The sequence below is a fragment of the Cyclopterus lumpus genome, chromosome 1 (assembly GCF_009769545.1).
Source record: "Cyclopterus lumpus isolate fCycLum1 chromosome 1, fCycLum1.pri, whole genome shotgun sequence".
Taxonomy (NCBI): Eukaryota; Metazoa; Chordata; class Actinopteri; order Perciformes; family Cyclopteridae; genus Cyclopterus; species Cyclopterus lumpus.
The window spans coordinates 19,136,004-19,151,242 of record NC_046966.1 but is presented as its reverse complement, the minus strand read 5'-3'; the positions used below and the strand labels follow the sequence as shown (position 1 = coordinate 19,151,242).

At 43.0% G+C, this 15,239-nt stretch overlaps 1 protein-coding gene across 2 annotated transcripts in view; it reads left to right on the top strand.

Moving 5' to 3' along the window:
• lrba (LPS responsive beige-like anchor protein) overlaps positions 1-14,637 on the top strand; it is a 173,687-nt gene extending 159,050 nt beyond the window's left edge. For both annotated transcript variants that reach the window (XM_034539608.1, XM_034539599.1), the window contains exons 50-56: positions 333-398; positions 2,116-2,271; positions 4,666-4,833; positions 8,942-9,040; positions 9,156-9,352; positions 12,875-13,026; positions 13,275-14,637. In XM_034539608.1, coding sequence (XP_034395499.1) covers positions 333-398; positions 2,116-2,271; positions 4,666-4,833; positions 8,942-9,040; positions 9,156-9,352; positions 12,875-13,026; positions 13,275-13,365 — 929 coding nt within the window. In that variant the 3' untranslated portion in view covers positions 13,366-14,637. The remainder of the gene's footprint in view (positions 1-332; positions 399-2,115; positions 2,272-4,665; positions 4,834-8,941; positions 9,041-9,155; positions 9,353-12,874; positions 13,027-13,274) is intronic.
• Positions 14,638-15,239: the final 602 nt, after the last annotated feature.

The window sequence follows — 15,239 nt, the reverse complement described above, 5'->3', positions numbered from 1 at the left end:
CCAAAGCACGCTCAAACATGATTGGTCGATGCTACACAAACGACAAACGGAAACCAGAACACTTCCATTGCCTCCGGATTCTGTATTCATATGCAGATATATCTGTTTAAAGACATTAGGTTGACCAAAGTAATCATATTGTAGCGCGCCGGTAGCATAAACAGTTATGTTCTCTGTGGCCTTGGTAGCTCTTTGACATAATTGATGTCTAATTTGCAGGAGAACTTTATGGTTATAATTTCCTGTGTGGTTTATAATGAACTGAAAGCCCGCATCTACTTCACAAGGCCACATGATTACAATATTAATCCAATCTGTCTTCTTCTTGTCAGGTCATCAGAGCTCAACGGTGCAGGACCAGCAGTACCAACTTCCTGTGGAAATTGACCCTCTGATAGGTATGCTGTCATTGATGACTGTAGACGAGTCCACACACATGCATATTCTTTACATAGTGTGAGCCTATATATGCATGAAATAAAAAAAATTGTGCGCATTTGTGTATGAATCGTGCTGGCATCTTGGTGACTCATGGCAGTCCGCGGCGGCGTGTCCCTGGACAGTAGATTAGAGTTGTTTCTCAGCCTCTGCCCCAGTTCACTCCTCGTGATATAGGCCCTGCTCTCACACTAAACCATTTGCATGCAAATTGGAATGCAATGAGCTGTGGCCTAGGCCGGCATTTCATCATCAACTCCCCCTCTTTCTCCCTCTCCATCGTCCCTTCCCTCCCTCTCTGCATCCTCTTTGGTTTAATTTGAGCGGAGGGAAAGGACGCGTGTCAATGGAAATGAATATGAATGTGGTAATAATGTGTGATTGAGAATGCATGGCGGACGGCTGTCAGGACAATATGGGCGCCTCTCATCCTTCACGACTTGTTGATGAGCGGGAGAAGAGAGCCGAGCTGCAGTGATGTATGGGATGCACTGGTGGAGCAGGGAGAAGACGAGCCACTTCTATCGGCTCCTCCTCCGTCGCTGTGCTGCAGCCTCACGCACATCTATGGGGGGGAGGGGGGGCTGTTCTTTCTCAGTGACTGTTGTGGTCACTCTTAGTCTCACCAGAGCATTTACACATGTTTTTTTTTCTTTTCTTCTCCCAAACACTTGATTACTGAAAATAACCAGAGTTTATTCTCAATTTCTTAACACATTCAGCTTTACTTGCACGTGGAGAATGTGTTTCCTTTGCTTCCCCCTCTGTACAGGCAGAATAAAATAAATCTTTGTGCATCAGTATTTATACTGCATGTTTTGATGAGAGCTCTGTGTTTGATGAGTGTGTGTGTGACTGTGTGTGTGTGTGTGATCTGCCCTTGAAAGTACATTTTTCAGGCTAATTTTATCCAATAAATCTGTAATATTTTCTTTGACATTGTTGTTTTTTTCCCCATCTCATACTTTGTCAACGTTTCTAACACTAAAGCATAAATAATGCGCGTGTGTGTTTTTCGGGGGAGGTAGAGGGGATTTTTGTGCTTGTCAGTAATATATTTACACTGTTTGCATTCCAGGAGGAGTCTGAGCTAAACACTGTAAATTGAGGATGAGTGCTGAGCCGCCGGTGGCTTTGGGAATTGTTAAAAATGGGTTGAAATATTGGTTGCAGCAGCTATGCTGGACTTTCTCAGTTTCCGTGCTCCACAATCTTCTCCGACACCTGTTCCCCAGTGCTTACGACCCCACAAATGAGAAATACTTCACAATGGTCATTACTTTCTCTCGGGGGAAAAAAAAGAAGAAAGATACCACTTACGGAAGAGAGAATGTCAATAAATTAGCTTTCTAACCAACCATGGCCTAAATTACACAACCGCAATGAATTTACAGTGTGTGTTCTGACTTGAGTGCTGTGCTGTGCTCCCTCTATCATTACTGTTTGACTCTCATGGAAAATGTGAAGTCCCGTAAATGTGACATCCGGGATGTTTTATGTATTCTCTCACAAATCTTCTTTGCACGGTTCGCTGAAACTTATATGGCGAAGCATTGGAGTGTGAGCTCTTATAGCTGATATATGTAAACGGTTAACTGGATCATAGATTTGAATATTTCCGTGTGCATCTGAATAGTTCCAACGTGTCATTTTCTTATTGTGTTTTTTCCTCTCCAGCCAATAACGTGGGCGGTCATCGTCGGCAGATCTCAGACCTGCTCGATCAGAGCATTCAGATCAGCTCGCAGTGTTTCGCCATCACAGCCGACAACCGCTTCATCCTTCTGTGCGGTTTCTGGGACAAGAGCTTCCGAGTTTACTCAACTGACTCAGGTATTGTATATTCATGGTGCACTTCTCCCCCGCAGCCCCTCATATCGCCAGGGTCACAACCCTGTTTGGTATTCATAAGAGGCCACATCATGTATGTATTAGCCTAGACGGATATTGACATGCTGTACGTTTGTTACTTCATATATGACGTTGTCAAAATAAGGATACCATGTTAACCATACATCACTGTATCATTTGGGTAAACCGTATATGGAGTCATGCACATTTTCTCTGCCACCAAACTCTTGGCATGAGATCTTTGCTTCAGTGTGTGTGTGTCTTACAGCAGAGAAACAAAACCTATAATAAAATAAATACATGCAATTTAAATACAGCCTCAACATCAAGCTCATGAAGTAAAAATAATAAATTGAACTGAACAATTCTAACTCGCTGCATGGTCTCTGGCACAGAATGGCATGAGCCACTTTAGGGTGTATTTTTGTCAAATGTAGTTCTTACACTGATGTCAACATGTCTTTCACCCAGAGGATGAACTCTCATTTGGACTCTTCATGAGCTTTCCTCTTTATCCGCAAGCCAAAATATCAATTCTGAACATAAAATGTCTCCCAAGCAAAATGCTGCCATGAATTTTATGAACACATTCAATCTTTTGAGTGGATAAAACTCTGAATGTTATTCCACCCCATCGCCTTTCCTCTAGCACCATCCTCAGGACGAACTTGTTTAGCTCCACTACTAGTGAGGCTCTAACAAAGACAAAAAGGCATTTGTGTGTTTTTAATTTTGTCTCGTGATGAGTGCAATGAACATTGCAGCCTCTAGTAGACTAAAGATCCTCAATACTGTAAAACAACAGTCTCAGCTGTTTGCCGTGACCCAGATAGTGTGCTCTGTTTATTGAGCTGCATTATAGGCCAGCTGTACCAGTGGGATTGCTATAAACGTAACGCTCTCTTTATTCTCTCCTTATTTTTGCCAGTTCAGGGCATGTTTATTGTCAATTGGTAAATGCAGCTTAAAATCTTAATATCTGGCCTGCATCACTTCTTTAACATATTTTTATTAGCACAAAACTCTGTTTTCAGTTGTTTTGGTTTAGTAGAGTTCAGTCATTTCTTCTAGTATGTTAGAACTGAAAATCTATTGCATAAATAATGCTTACCTCAGTATACCCTACAATATATATGATCATTGCCTGTGTGTTTGCAAGTAATCCACACACAGTCTCTCACAGTGGCTTTATTTTGCTTAGAGACCACTGACTTGCTCAAATACTCGCGAGCACACAGGCAATGCAGACATTTTTACCCACACAGGCGCCATCAGGTCAGGGGTCCTAAATGAAACTGTCTGAAGCGTCATCTGTGTGCCCCGCTTCTCCTCGGTACCCCATTCAGAATCGTACACGCATCTCTACAACAGACTTCGATTACATTTCTGTAGGCCGGGGCCTCCCTGTCTTCAATAGAGGGAGGGAGGGAAAGAGGGATGGGAGCACAGAGATGGCTCTATTTTGCGACTGCCACCGAGGTGTGTGACTGGAACGTGAACACATTTTAATCGCACACGCTCAACAGCTGCCAGCGAGGTCCCTAAAGCCCCCAGGTTAAAGAACTGAGGGATTTTATCAATTACAAGACTTGATTGGTACACGTGCACAAAACACATAGCCTGCATGCACACGCATTCAATTGAATCTGTCTGTGTGCGTGCACATGCGTGTTGCTTTGAGTGTGTGTTCAATATGAACTGCATGGTAGCCATTATTGCTGCAGCCATCATTACTTATTTTCACTGTTTATAAAGATGTCAAACATTTTACGTCTTTGATGTCTCTGTTCTTCTTTGGAAGTTGAGTCAGTGACCCGCCCACCTTCATAACAACACTCATCTTTTGTGGTGAGATGCAGCTTAATTATGCGATGGACAGTGATTTTGACACTCTGAAATGTCATGTGTTGCAAACTATCCACTGTTTGACTGCAGAGGTCACATTATGAGGAGCGTAATGAGTTTTAGACAGCTCGACGGTGGAGCTGTGGTCTGGAAATCTGACAACAATTAGCCTCTTTACATATACACATGAAGCGCACTGCATTTACACAGGCACACACACACACACACACACACACACACACACACACACGCTCATACGCAAGGAGTTGGAACAAAATATTTATTCTTGTCTGGGAATTAGTCGATGTCTGATCTTGTGTGGATCTTGTTGAACTACCAGCCAGGCAGTCAGATGAACAACAAACACATGGCTTTCAAAGAACCAGCAATAAATTCACACTCTGTGCTTTCAGGACAACCGACTCTTATGATGATCAAATGTTGTTGTCGATTTATAAATACAGCATTCCGCTCTTGTTAACGGATGAATGAATACTGATTATTGTCCGTATATGTGTGTGCTTCCTGCAGGCAAACTGACTCAGATAGTGTTTGGGCATCGTGACGTGGTGACGTGTCTGGCTCGCTCCGAGTCCTACATCGGAGGGGACTGCTACGTGCTGTCAGGCTCCAGAGATGCCACCCTGCTGCTGTGGTACTGGAACGGAAAGCACAACAGCATTGGAGAGACTCCAGGCAGTAAGTACACAGGCAGACCTGCCCGATGTGTGAGCGCACCTACACACACACATACACACACACACACGGGTATTCTCTGAGTGCTCTCTTTCCCAGACAGTTGTGACTGTGTGATTTACGGCCTCCCTCTGTAAAGTAACAACTAGTTTCGTCTGACCAGGCCAGGCCTCCTGCATACAGATTGGATTTCGCAGCGCTGTTGCAGCGGGAACAGCTTTCGATAATGTGTTTGAGATTGTGTGTGTGTGAGGTTTCTGTGAGACCAGATCGTGTGCGTGTGCGTGTGTGTGTGTGTGTTTGAGAATCTGTCTTTAATGTGAGTGAAAGTGTGGGCCACTTAGAGACGTTAAATGTGACGTTGGGGGTCGTCCCCCAGCACATGAAAGTTCACCACCATCCGAGGGCCACGGGGTCACGCTAGTCGATAAAAGTGAAAAATGTCATGGGCCTCTCTTACGTTACCATAACATATGGCATTAGCCATGATCAAAGCATCACACACACATTGCTCAGCCCTCGGTCGGCTCTGTGCTAATTTGGTCAGCTTAGATTGGCCTACATGTTGTTAAGTGATCCATTACAAATCGACTGAAATTTATGACTAATTGTGATTTGGTTAATGAGCCACATTGGTTTTTGATTTTGGAGACGGCGTAGATTGTTTGTCACTTACCTCATTTACATTGATGTGGGACGTTGGGATCAAGGAAAATATTTTCTTCATCCAAGTTTGATCCGCAGGAATTTTCAAAGGAAGGATAAATACTTTTATGAGTAAAAAAAAAAAAATGAACACCATATTTTATTTTCTGCTGTCCTTTTTTCTCTTTTTGATCAGAACGTAACAGGAATGACAACAAAGTGGGGGCACTTTAAATGAAGGATGTGCCATGTAAATGTTGTTCTATTAGCGGACGCTTCAGCAACACTTTCAACCCTCCTCAAAGCAGATAACGTGCACTCCCTTATGCATAGATCATAGACATGAGGATTTAGATTAACTGACACAAATCGGGATATCTGTACTGCAATTCGAGTCTCCGGGTTTAACAATCAAACTCGTATTTTAGAAGAATAGATTTAATTGCTTGATGAAATCGTTACCTGAACAAAGGGGTTTCTGTGTGTACACGCCGACACATGCGCTGTACGTGCTCTTTTAAGCACGATTGTTTCGGTAGAACCTCAGTCGGCTCTGTGCAGTTCCCACTCTGTCTGGAGCAGACAAAGCAGTCGTCATCCCCTCACCACCACAATGTGATGCTTCATTGCCCGAGACCGCAGGAGGCTCTCCCAGACATGAAGCTTTACTCTGTGCACACACACACACACACACTCTCACACGCTCACAAAATACATAGACGGACCACTTTGCTTTATTCCTTTTCCAAAAAAAGAAACACTTTCAAGCTAAAGTCTCCACATGCACAGGCATGAGGGCGCATGCATACGCACACCTTCCTTCTCATGCATAATGCCCCGTGAACATCCCACACACCTCATAAGCTCGACTCAAATGCCTCTGAATGGCTGATGTGCACATGTACACGTTGCCCCGTGCACACCCGGTTCCTGCTGCAGACAGATGTTGTTGTTGTTGTTGTCGTTGTGCACGGCACCAGAGATTCCACAGACACCAGTGCCATCTGCAGGCCACGGAGGGGAAACCAGTTCAATGAGACATCTGTTTAGTAATAGTATAGTATTTATAAGTTACACTGTATTTATGTTGTTTTAAAGGAAGTGGACAGCCGGAAGATTAACATGTGCTCTATCTGTGAAATGATCAAGATTGTTTTAAAAATAACTGAATTATTATCTACTTATTGGTGTAAATTCTCAGATGCACAACATTTATCTACATTTATTATCAAACATGGACACAAACTTATAGGTTTGTGTTTTAATGACATTTGATTGAGTCTGGATCCGGTATCAAATGTGAAATCCTCATTATCCCCCCGTCGAGTATATTGAGGTTTAGCTTTTTGAGTAACACATGTCCTAAATGAATAAAACTAAATCATTGACACTAAAAGACTTACAACATTGTTTTACTATTCTAATACATCTGCTCCTTTAGACAAATGGATAACCAAATACTTTGTGCGTTACTGTTTGCTAATTCCAGCCACTACACACACACACACACACACACACACACACACTTTGTCCACACATGTTTAGATAGCTGATACCCTCCTCCGTGTGCCAGCGTTGGTCATATACAGGTATAAGATTGTAATCAGATGTGGTGCTAATTCAAACCAAATGGCAGGCAAAGGCTGGAAAGGTTAACTGATACACCAATATATCAGCTTTATTGACCTATTCTGAGCACAATCCAACATCGTGCTTTAATCCGCGGGCTTGTAGGTCATACGTTTGCGTTCAGTGACGATGAGGGTGTTCGCCAGTTAACTAAATGAAATGTAGATGTTCAGGCTGCCGGCCGGGTGGATCGACCTGGACCAGAGTTTAGAGGTCTGATACGTATTTGCAAAATGTAGGAAATGTAAACGATGTAAACCACCTGTTATTTTTGAAACTCATTTCCAATTCAGTATTTTAACTTTGTCTAGTTATTGAATAACATGCATACTGAATATGTGTTTCCATCAGAATCAATTCATTGATTTTATTATATTCTAGTCACTGTTTGTGTTTCATCGAAAGGAAACATAAACGCGGTCTTCCTACCTGACCAGAGTTTAGACTGTAGTCCTCCACAACAGGGCTCAGTGAGCAGTCTGTAAAGAGGCTTTCTGCCTAATCTAATTAAGTTTAACAGTAGCTGTGGCTTTCCGTATCCGTCTTATTAGTGAACCTGTATTGAGTTTTACGTCATATAATTGAATTAAAGAGAGAGACCGCGCTAACAAACTCTGAATAGTTTGGCCGAGTCGGAAAGAAATTACACTACTCAAAAATCTTTGTATATATCGCAGGCATTTACCGTATGAAATGAACAATATTTGAAGCTATTTTACCTAAACTATATTGCTGTGGCGCCGTTGACACAGCGCAAAGCATTTAAACGTGATCCTGTACTGACAGTCACTGCCCCGTGTTCCTCATTTTGGGCTAAACTTGTGACTGCAAAGAAAACGGGGTCATTGAAGTCAAGACCCCCTCCTGGAGACATTAAAACCTAATGAACTCTTCACTCAAGTTCAGGATTTCTGCCCGACTACCCTCACTGGTCGTTACATGTGCGCGCACACACACACACACACAAACACACACACACTGCTTCTTTACACCAGTTATATTTATGTACATGCTGTCGTCCAGTTTAACGCAATGACCAAAATGTTTGGATTCAGCGCCCGGCCGCAATGAATTAATCTAGATTAGTCAAAAATGTATTAAATATGACGAGGCAGTAAACTCCATGTATGCATGTGCTCGCAGAAAGAGAAGACGGACTGAAAAGTAAAAGGCAAATTTGTTTTGTCGCTCGCCCTGACAGCTGAAACCAAAACAAAATCACACAAACTTGAAACAGAGCTTACTCTCATTCCCTCTCTCTCTCTCTCTCTCTCTCTCTGTGTGTGTGTGTGTGTGTGTGTCTCTCTCTCTCTCTCTCTCTCTCTCTCTCTCTCTGAGTGGTGCAGGAACATCTGGATCCAGTGAAGGCAGTCAGGGGGAGAGGGTTTTAAAGATAGGGAGAGGCGGAGGGTGACAAGTGCTAGAAAGGGAGAGTGAATGAGGAGAGAAGTATGTGTGCAGGATAACAGGCTTAAAGTCTGCGCAACGAACTGCACCACATTCACGTATAAAGATGGAAAACACATTTCCTGTCGACTGTTAATTATCTTTTGACTGTTTGTTTTTAGTGCGTTACATTATTGTTTGTCTATGCTTTAATGTGGTTGTTATATTATTGTTTGTCTATGCTTTAATGTGGTTGTTCATGTTGTTTTTAACCTGATTCACTGCCTTCATTTTCTAATGCCAAAGTTATTCTACAGTATTACACAGCACAATGATTTCATTTTGCATGTTGCTGCCTCTGGTGACCAAAAGTGGTAATATCTTCTTTTCTTTTTTGTGTGACGCTGATGTCTGTAATGTACAAACCTGTTTTGCTTGTGTTTTCTATCAGAGTTCACGACACCGCGGGCCATCCTAACGGGCCATGACTGTGAAGTGACAAGCGCAAGTGTGTGTGCGGAGCTGGGTCTTGTCATCAGTGGCTCCAAAGGTGAGATTTTCTGTCTGTCTTTTTAATAATCTGTCAACATTTTATGTTTATATTGCGCAACAAAAAGCCCTCCCTTTCCTGACTGGAGTTATCACGTTGTCTCCTGTTGGTCCAGAGGGTCCTTGTCTGATCCATTCCATGAATGGGGACCTGCTGCGGACCCTCGAGGGCCCGGACGGCTGCCTGCGGCCTCGCCTCATCCAGTCCTCCACCGAGGGACACTGTGTGATCTACTACGACAAGGGGCAGTTCTGTCACTTCAGTGTCAACGGCAAACTGCTCGGACACATGGAGGTGGAAGACAGCATCAAGGTGAGGATATTTAATAACTGCGTGGCCGTGCATGTGAAAGTGCCCTTGCACATGTGCGCCTGCAGCACGTCAATGTGGAAAGTCCTCTCACTGATTAAAGGCTTTCTTCTGGTTTGAGATTTGGGAAAGGTGAGGGTCTGCACGCCTCGGGGCAAACTGCGGCTTCACTTCCCTCTTTATTCCCTTTCACACGCATGCAGCAGAGGAAATGGTCCTTTTGATCCACAGCCCTGTTGTCGGGTCAAATTGAGTCGGCGTCAGCGGTGCAGAGCGTTCCGGAGAGGAGTGGTCAGCTCTGGACACCAACACCATTAACTACCCTCCAGCACAAGACGACACATTCCCCGTTTCCCACATTTCCTCCCTCGTGGTTCGAGTGACACAAGATAGCGGCTACTGCCTTTGGTTTCCCGACCCTGTGTTTCCGGTTTGGCCTGGGAAATGTAAGCTCGCCCTGACAGACAGCCGCACGCCTGTTTCCTATTAAGAAACCTCTCGGTGTCCCGGCTCCTACACAGCCAGGAATATAACTCGTAGAAGACGTGATTAATGAGCACACGCGGACAAATGCTGATTGATCGTATTGAAATCGTAGAGCAAGTTGTGTGTTCAGGGTTGGAGAATACTTTATTGTGTCTTTAAGGGAAACTAATGGTGGTTTTAGATGCTTGTAGAATTTCCCAAAGTTTCCCCGTTTAAAGCAGTGGAGCTGTGGCTTGGGAACAGTGTGGGCCACTGGCGGCATTGTCAGCTCTCTCCCGCTGTTGTAAATTCCAGCCATGTCAGATGGCATTAGGAAAATCCTAACATCTTGGAGTGAGGCTGTGAGAGTCGTCCCCCCCCCCCGTCCCCCCCCCCCCCCCTTCCTGGTTTGAGAACAGTATTTAGTCCACTCGTACATACCAGAATCAATCTTCTCAGCCCTCTGAGCCTCAGCGCGGTATGACTCCAGGATAAATAAGTGTTTGTCCTGGCCTGCAGTATCCACTTAGAAAGACTGAGAAGGAGAGAGAATATTTGCTCTGTAAATTTCTCAGGGTCTTGAGTCAGAGGTGAGATGACAGGCTAACAGTCGGCATCCTGGTCTAATGGCAGAATCGAGTGACAGAAGCCATACTGAATGGATTACAGTCTTTTAAGTACTAGTATAACTCAGGCAGTGTAACCATTGCAGCAGTTTTTTCACTGCCGTCGTCCGTGTAACGGGGGGATTAACAGCACCATAAATTCAACTTTTTACCTTCCCCTGCCTCAGAGTCCACCCACTGTTCCCCCTGAAAGAAGTAGGAAATATGGGCATTGAAAGTGCACGTGTTTCTGCTGCAGTCATTTTTTAGTCATCCGAGCTCGGGTAGACATCTTAGCTCCCGCAGAGCCATCGGCCATCTTGTTTGGCCGCCCAGTGGCAAAGGACTGATTTATAATGTCTGTCTGCAGCCTCCTACCTGGCGTGGCTGACATGTCTGCCAGCTCTCCTGCCTCCTGCTGAGCTCCAGTGAGGTCATGGACTCCATTAGTAGATACACGGGTACAATAACACAGCACTGTAACTAGTAAAGAGCTCTTCTTTTTACGTTATTGCGTCTGCTGGTTAAATCAAATGTAAAGCTGCACCAGTATATATTTTTTTTATATTAACAGGATTAAATGACTGAGTGTAATGTAAAGGGGATTCTTTAGTTCCCCTCAGCGCTACAGTGCGGTTTTGTGTCTTTCAGCTCATTGTTTTAGTTTTACGTCCCCCAACTTTCCTATCAGACAGCAGACCAAGTTAGCATCTAGCTAACACAGTGAAGCATTAGAACAAATAGAGGCAGGAGTTGGTTGAGAGCAGAGCTCAAAGGAGAGTGATATTTGGCTTACCGGTACATTTATCGCTTGAAAGTAAACTCCCAATGAATGTTATTTTGGCTGGTTGTGTGAATGTGTTCACCAGAACAATTACAACGGTGATAATGTGTCAGTGTTGCACGTGTTATCTTCTGCTGCCATCAGGTGGCCAAAAACTCTAATCAATGCTGCTTTTAAATGTACAGTTTAAAAAAAAAAATGGATCACAATTTGTTCCAATGTTCGCACCAAACTTCAGTCTTCATGTGTTGGCTAAATCAAGCAATATTGTTTGTTATTCCCGATTATCTCTGACTGTTGATGCGCAAGACAATTAGTAGACACACGAAACAGACCCACCCCATACGAATCAAACCAGCCACGCTCTGTCTGCAGCATCTCTGGATGAAGATCTAACGTGGCAATTAGGCTGGAATGATTGTCGAGGCCTCCCGTGTGTGTGTGTGTGTGTGTGTGTGTGTGTGTGTGTGTGTGTGTGTGTGTGTGTGTGTGTGTGTGTGTGTGTGTGTGTGTGTGTGTGTGTGTGTGTGTGTGTGTGTGTGTGTGTGTGTGTGTGTGTGTGTGTGTGTGTGTGTGTGTGTGTGTGTGTGTGTGTGTGTGTGTGTGTGTGTGTGTGTGTGTGTGTGTGTGTGTGTGTGTGTGTGTGTGTGTGAGATGAGAAACAGAGCTCACTTAATTCACAGTGCGGTAAGAAGTTCCTCAAAGGCTTCTTATACAAAAACATTTGCCCAATTGTGTCTGTAATCTCTTGACTTTCATCCACCGTGTTCTGGTCGTGAAGGGGTTATTTATGCTTCCTTTACCGAGTCAAGATCCTGAAAATCACTTGCTCCATCTTCAGATCTGAAGTTCAAGTTCCCCTTTTCCGTTTAAAGAGGGGCTGATTCAACGCACATGCTGCCGATGATTAAAGTGTCTTTCGCTGACTGCAGCGCGGCCACAGCTGAGAGACGGACCAAGTCGCTGTCATAAAACCACAAACGAGAAAAGCTCTAAATTAGTGTCATTCGCTCCTTTTAGAACTCACATTCTGCCTCGTCATTTCATCGGCTACGGTTGCTCGCTGATTGATGCTCCCGACTGTTTCAGTTTCAGCTTTCACTACGCGCCGTGCCCATAATAGACTCCAACGCGAGACTTGATTTGTGTACGCCTGAGCCCCGGGGGGACCATTCAGCTGTTACAGTCTGCAGGAAAAGCAGATGAGACGAGTAAATCTCCGAGGCCTCACTGTGGGGAGCCAGTCGGGGTCTGTGTACAGAAAGCCCCAAAGGATGGCGGCGCTGACCCGGGATCTTTTGTCGGATCACATGACCTCGCAGTATGAGCTTTACTTTGACATGAGAGACAAACTGGTCCCAGATCACCAGTCCTATTCAGAGACTATTTATGCATGTTGAATAGCTTTACTGCTAGTTTAAAAACATGTTTTTATTGAAGGACGGGTAATAGATGATCAAAAGTCAACTCTCATTGTACAATATACTTTATAAAACTATGATCCTGATGAGCAGGTGGCACCTTGCATGGCTAGAAATTACCATTAATCTGACATATTACTGTAAAAGCTGTGATGATTGGAACGTCCCAAAACCAAAGAGTGAACACAATGAAAAGTAAAAAAATAAAAATAAAAAAAAAATCTTTTTTGTTCTTCTCCGTCTTTGCCAGGCCATGTATCTGAGTAGGGACGGCCAGTATCTGCTGACAGGCGGCGATGGAGGTGTAGTATCTGTCTGGCAGGTCCACGACCTCAAACAGCTGTTCACCTACCCGGGCTGTGACGCAGGGATCCGCTCCATGACCATGTCACATGACCAAAGGTAACGACACCTACACACAACGAACGTGTAGCCCGGACACATTTCTGTTTGATAGGGAAGCAGTATTTTTAATGTAATAGAAGAAGCAGTTTTCCTTCTGAAATGCGAGTATAGTTATTTACTTCAAGTACGAGTACCGTGTTGAACAAAATGTTACGTTAGAAATGCCTCTAATTTAACTTCACAGCAAATTAAAACAGTTTGTAGGGAAACGAGACCTCATGATGTTCCCTCCTCGCTCCTCTAAGGTGCATCATCACCGGCATGGCCTCCGGAAGCATCGTGCTCTTCTACAACGACTTCAACAGATGGCACCACGAGTACCAGACCCGGTACTGAGCCGTCGCTCTTCTCAAAAGGCACTATTCTGTCTCTATCCTGATATCCTGAATGTATCTCAATGAAAGAAAGAAGAAGAAAAAAACTGTCCTGTTATAGTAAAAGAATCTGAACTATTTTTAAAAAAGGGCATTGCTATATTTTGTAGATCAGATAGAAATCTTTCATATAAATCACAGGGTGGGTGGGGGTGGGCAGGGGTTATGTTATTGTACGGTTAAAAATAGATCTATTTTTAGCTGTAAGAGTCTATTTTCGTCTCCTCCGGAAAACAACCACGGGATTTGTGGGGAGCTAGTAAGAACCTTTTCTCTTGACTTAAAAATCCAAATATTTGTGTATTTTAGGGCGAGTGATTTATTATTATTTTTTTCCCTGTAGGTGTGTATGTGTGTGTGGGTAATTATTAAGCTATCATTCACTTTTAACATGCTTTTTTGTTGGTAGATAGGAATTGTTTGAATAAATAATGTGTGTTGGGACAGAAGGATAAAAAAAAAGGGAGGGAATATAAATATATACATATCTATATATTCTGTTTAATTGTACGCCTCTATATTTAAAATTTCCATTCCTGCTATGCTTGCTAAGAGATTGCATTTCTGTGCATGGCTCACTACTCATGTAAAACATATCCGTGAAGAACTATCGCATCGTCATGTAATACTTCAGTCATCAATAAACACAACTTCCCTCTCAGTGACGTTAAAGATGAGCTTTATGTACGGAGGATGTCAGGAAAATCATGTCATTGATTTTGCGTCTAAATTTCTTTTTCCAAACGACTGGATAAGCAAACAAGGAATCATATTTGTTTCTGGTATTTTTTATTGTGTGTGTGTGTGTGTGTGTGATGGAAACACTGAGTGTGTGAGATCACTAATCAAATCGCATCATGTCGTCATACCAAGTGCTGAGGGCAGCTTCTCTTTAAAGTCCTGTTCTGTCTCTAACAGCCAAGTTTAGGACTTTTCTCTCTTCCAGTCTGAGGTTCTTTCTCTTCTTCTTATCACAGGATGAGTGATTACATTGAGATGTGACTCAGTGATTAATTGCAATGAGACATATTCTTTTGATCCTCACTCAAATAAACGTCCATCTCTTGATTTTGGGGGAAACATTCCTTTAAAGTTTGTGCTTTGATGTGGTTTGAATCTCCGGTTATATGAGAACTACCGTTATCTATCAACCAATGTTTTTTTTTTTTTTTGCGATAATGTGAGTGTTTTGTGTGCTGAGTTCTGACAATAAAATGGAATTTTATAACTTGAATTGTCTTACGAGTGAATTTCTTACTGAAAGATTACGATGACTCCATAGCACCCTCTAGTGGCCAACTGCTTGTCTCAGACACACGCCTACTATTCTATGACGTCTTTCTACACTTTGACAGTTTTGAATTACTTCTTTGCACATACTATGATTTGTAGATTACTTTTTTAGATAGACATAGTTCAACTATACTGACCTTTTTATAGTATAACATTACGTTTTCCAACATACTAAACTTCGACATACAATGAGTATTTTCTAATTATTTACCATCACTTCTACTGCATAGCATCCTCTAGTGGCCAAGTTCTTGTCATGTACACAAATGATCACAAACAAATATGAATTTGAAGTCTTTATTGCATTTTTTTTGCTATTCTGTTTCTAAATAGTGGGACATTAAAAGCAGCCACTCGATGCATAATTAAGAACATTGCTCCAGTTTGACACAGATGATAAACCTGTTTTCAAACTTTTCTTACAAATTCCCTTTACAAACTGCAGATCAGAGCCTAATTTTAAATACATATACATAAGAGGAAGCAACATGATATAATGTACCAACTTGAATCAACTGACTGAGGGTTTTGACTGGCAGGGAG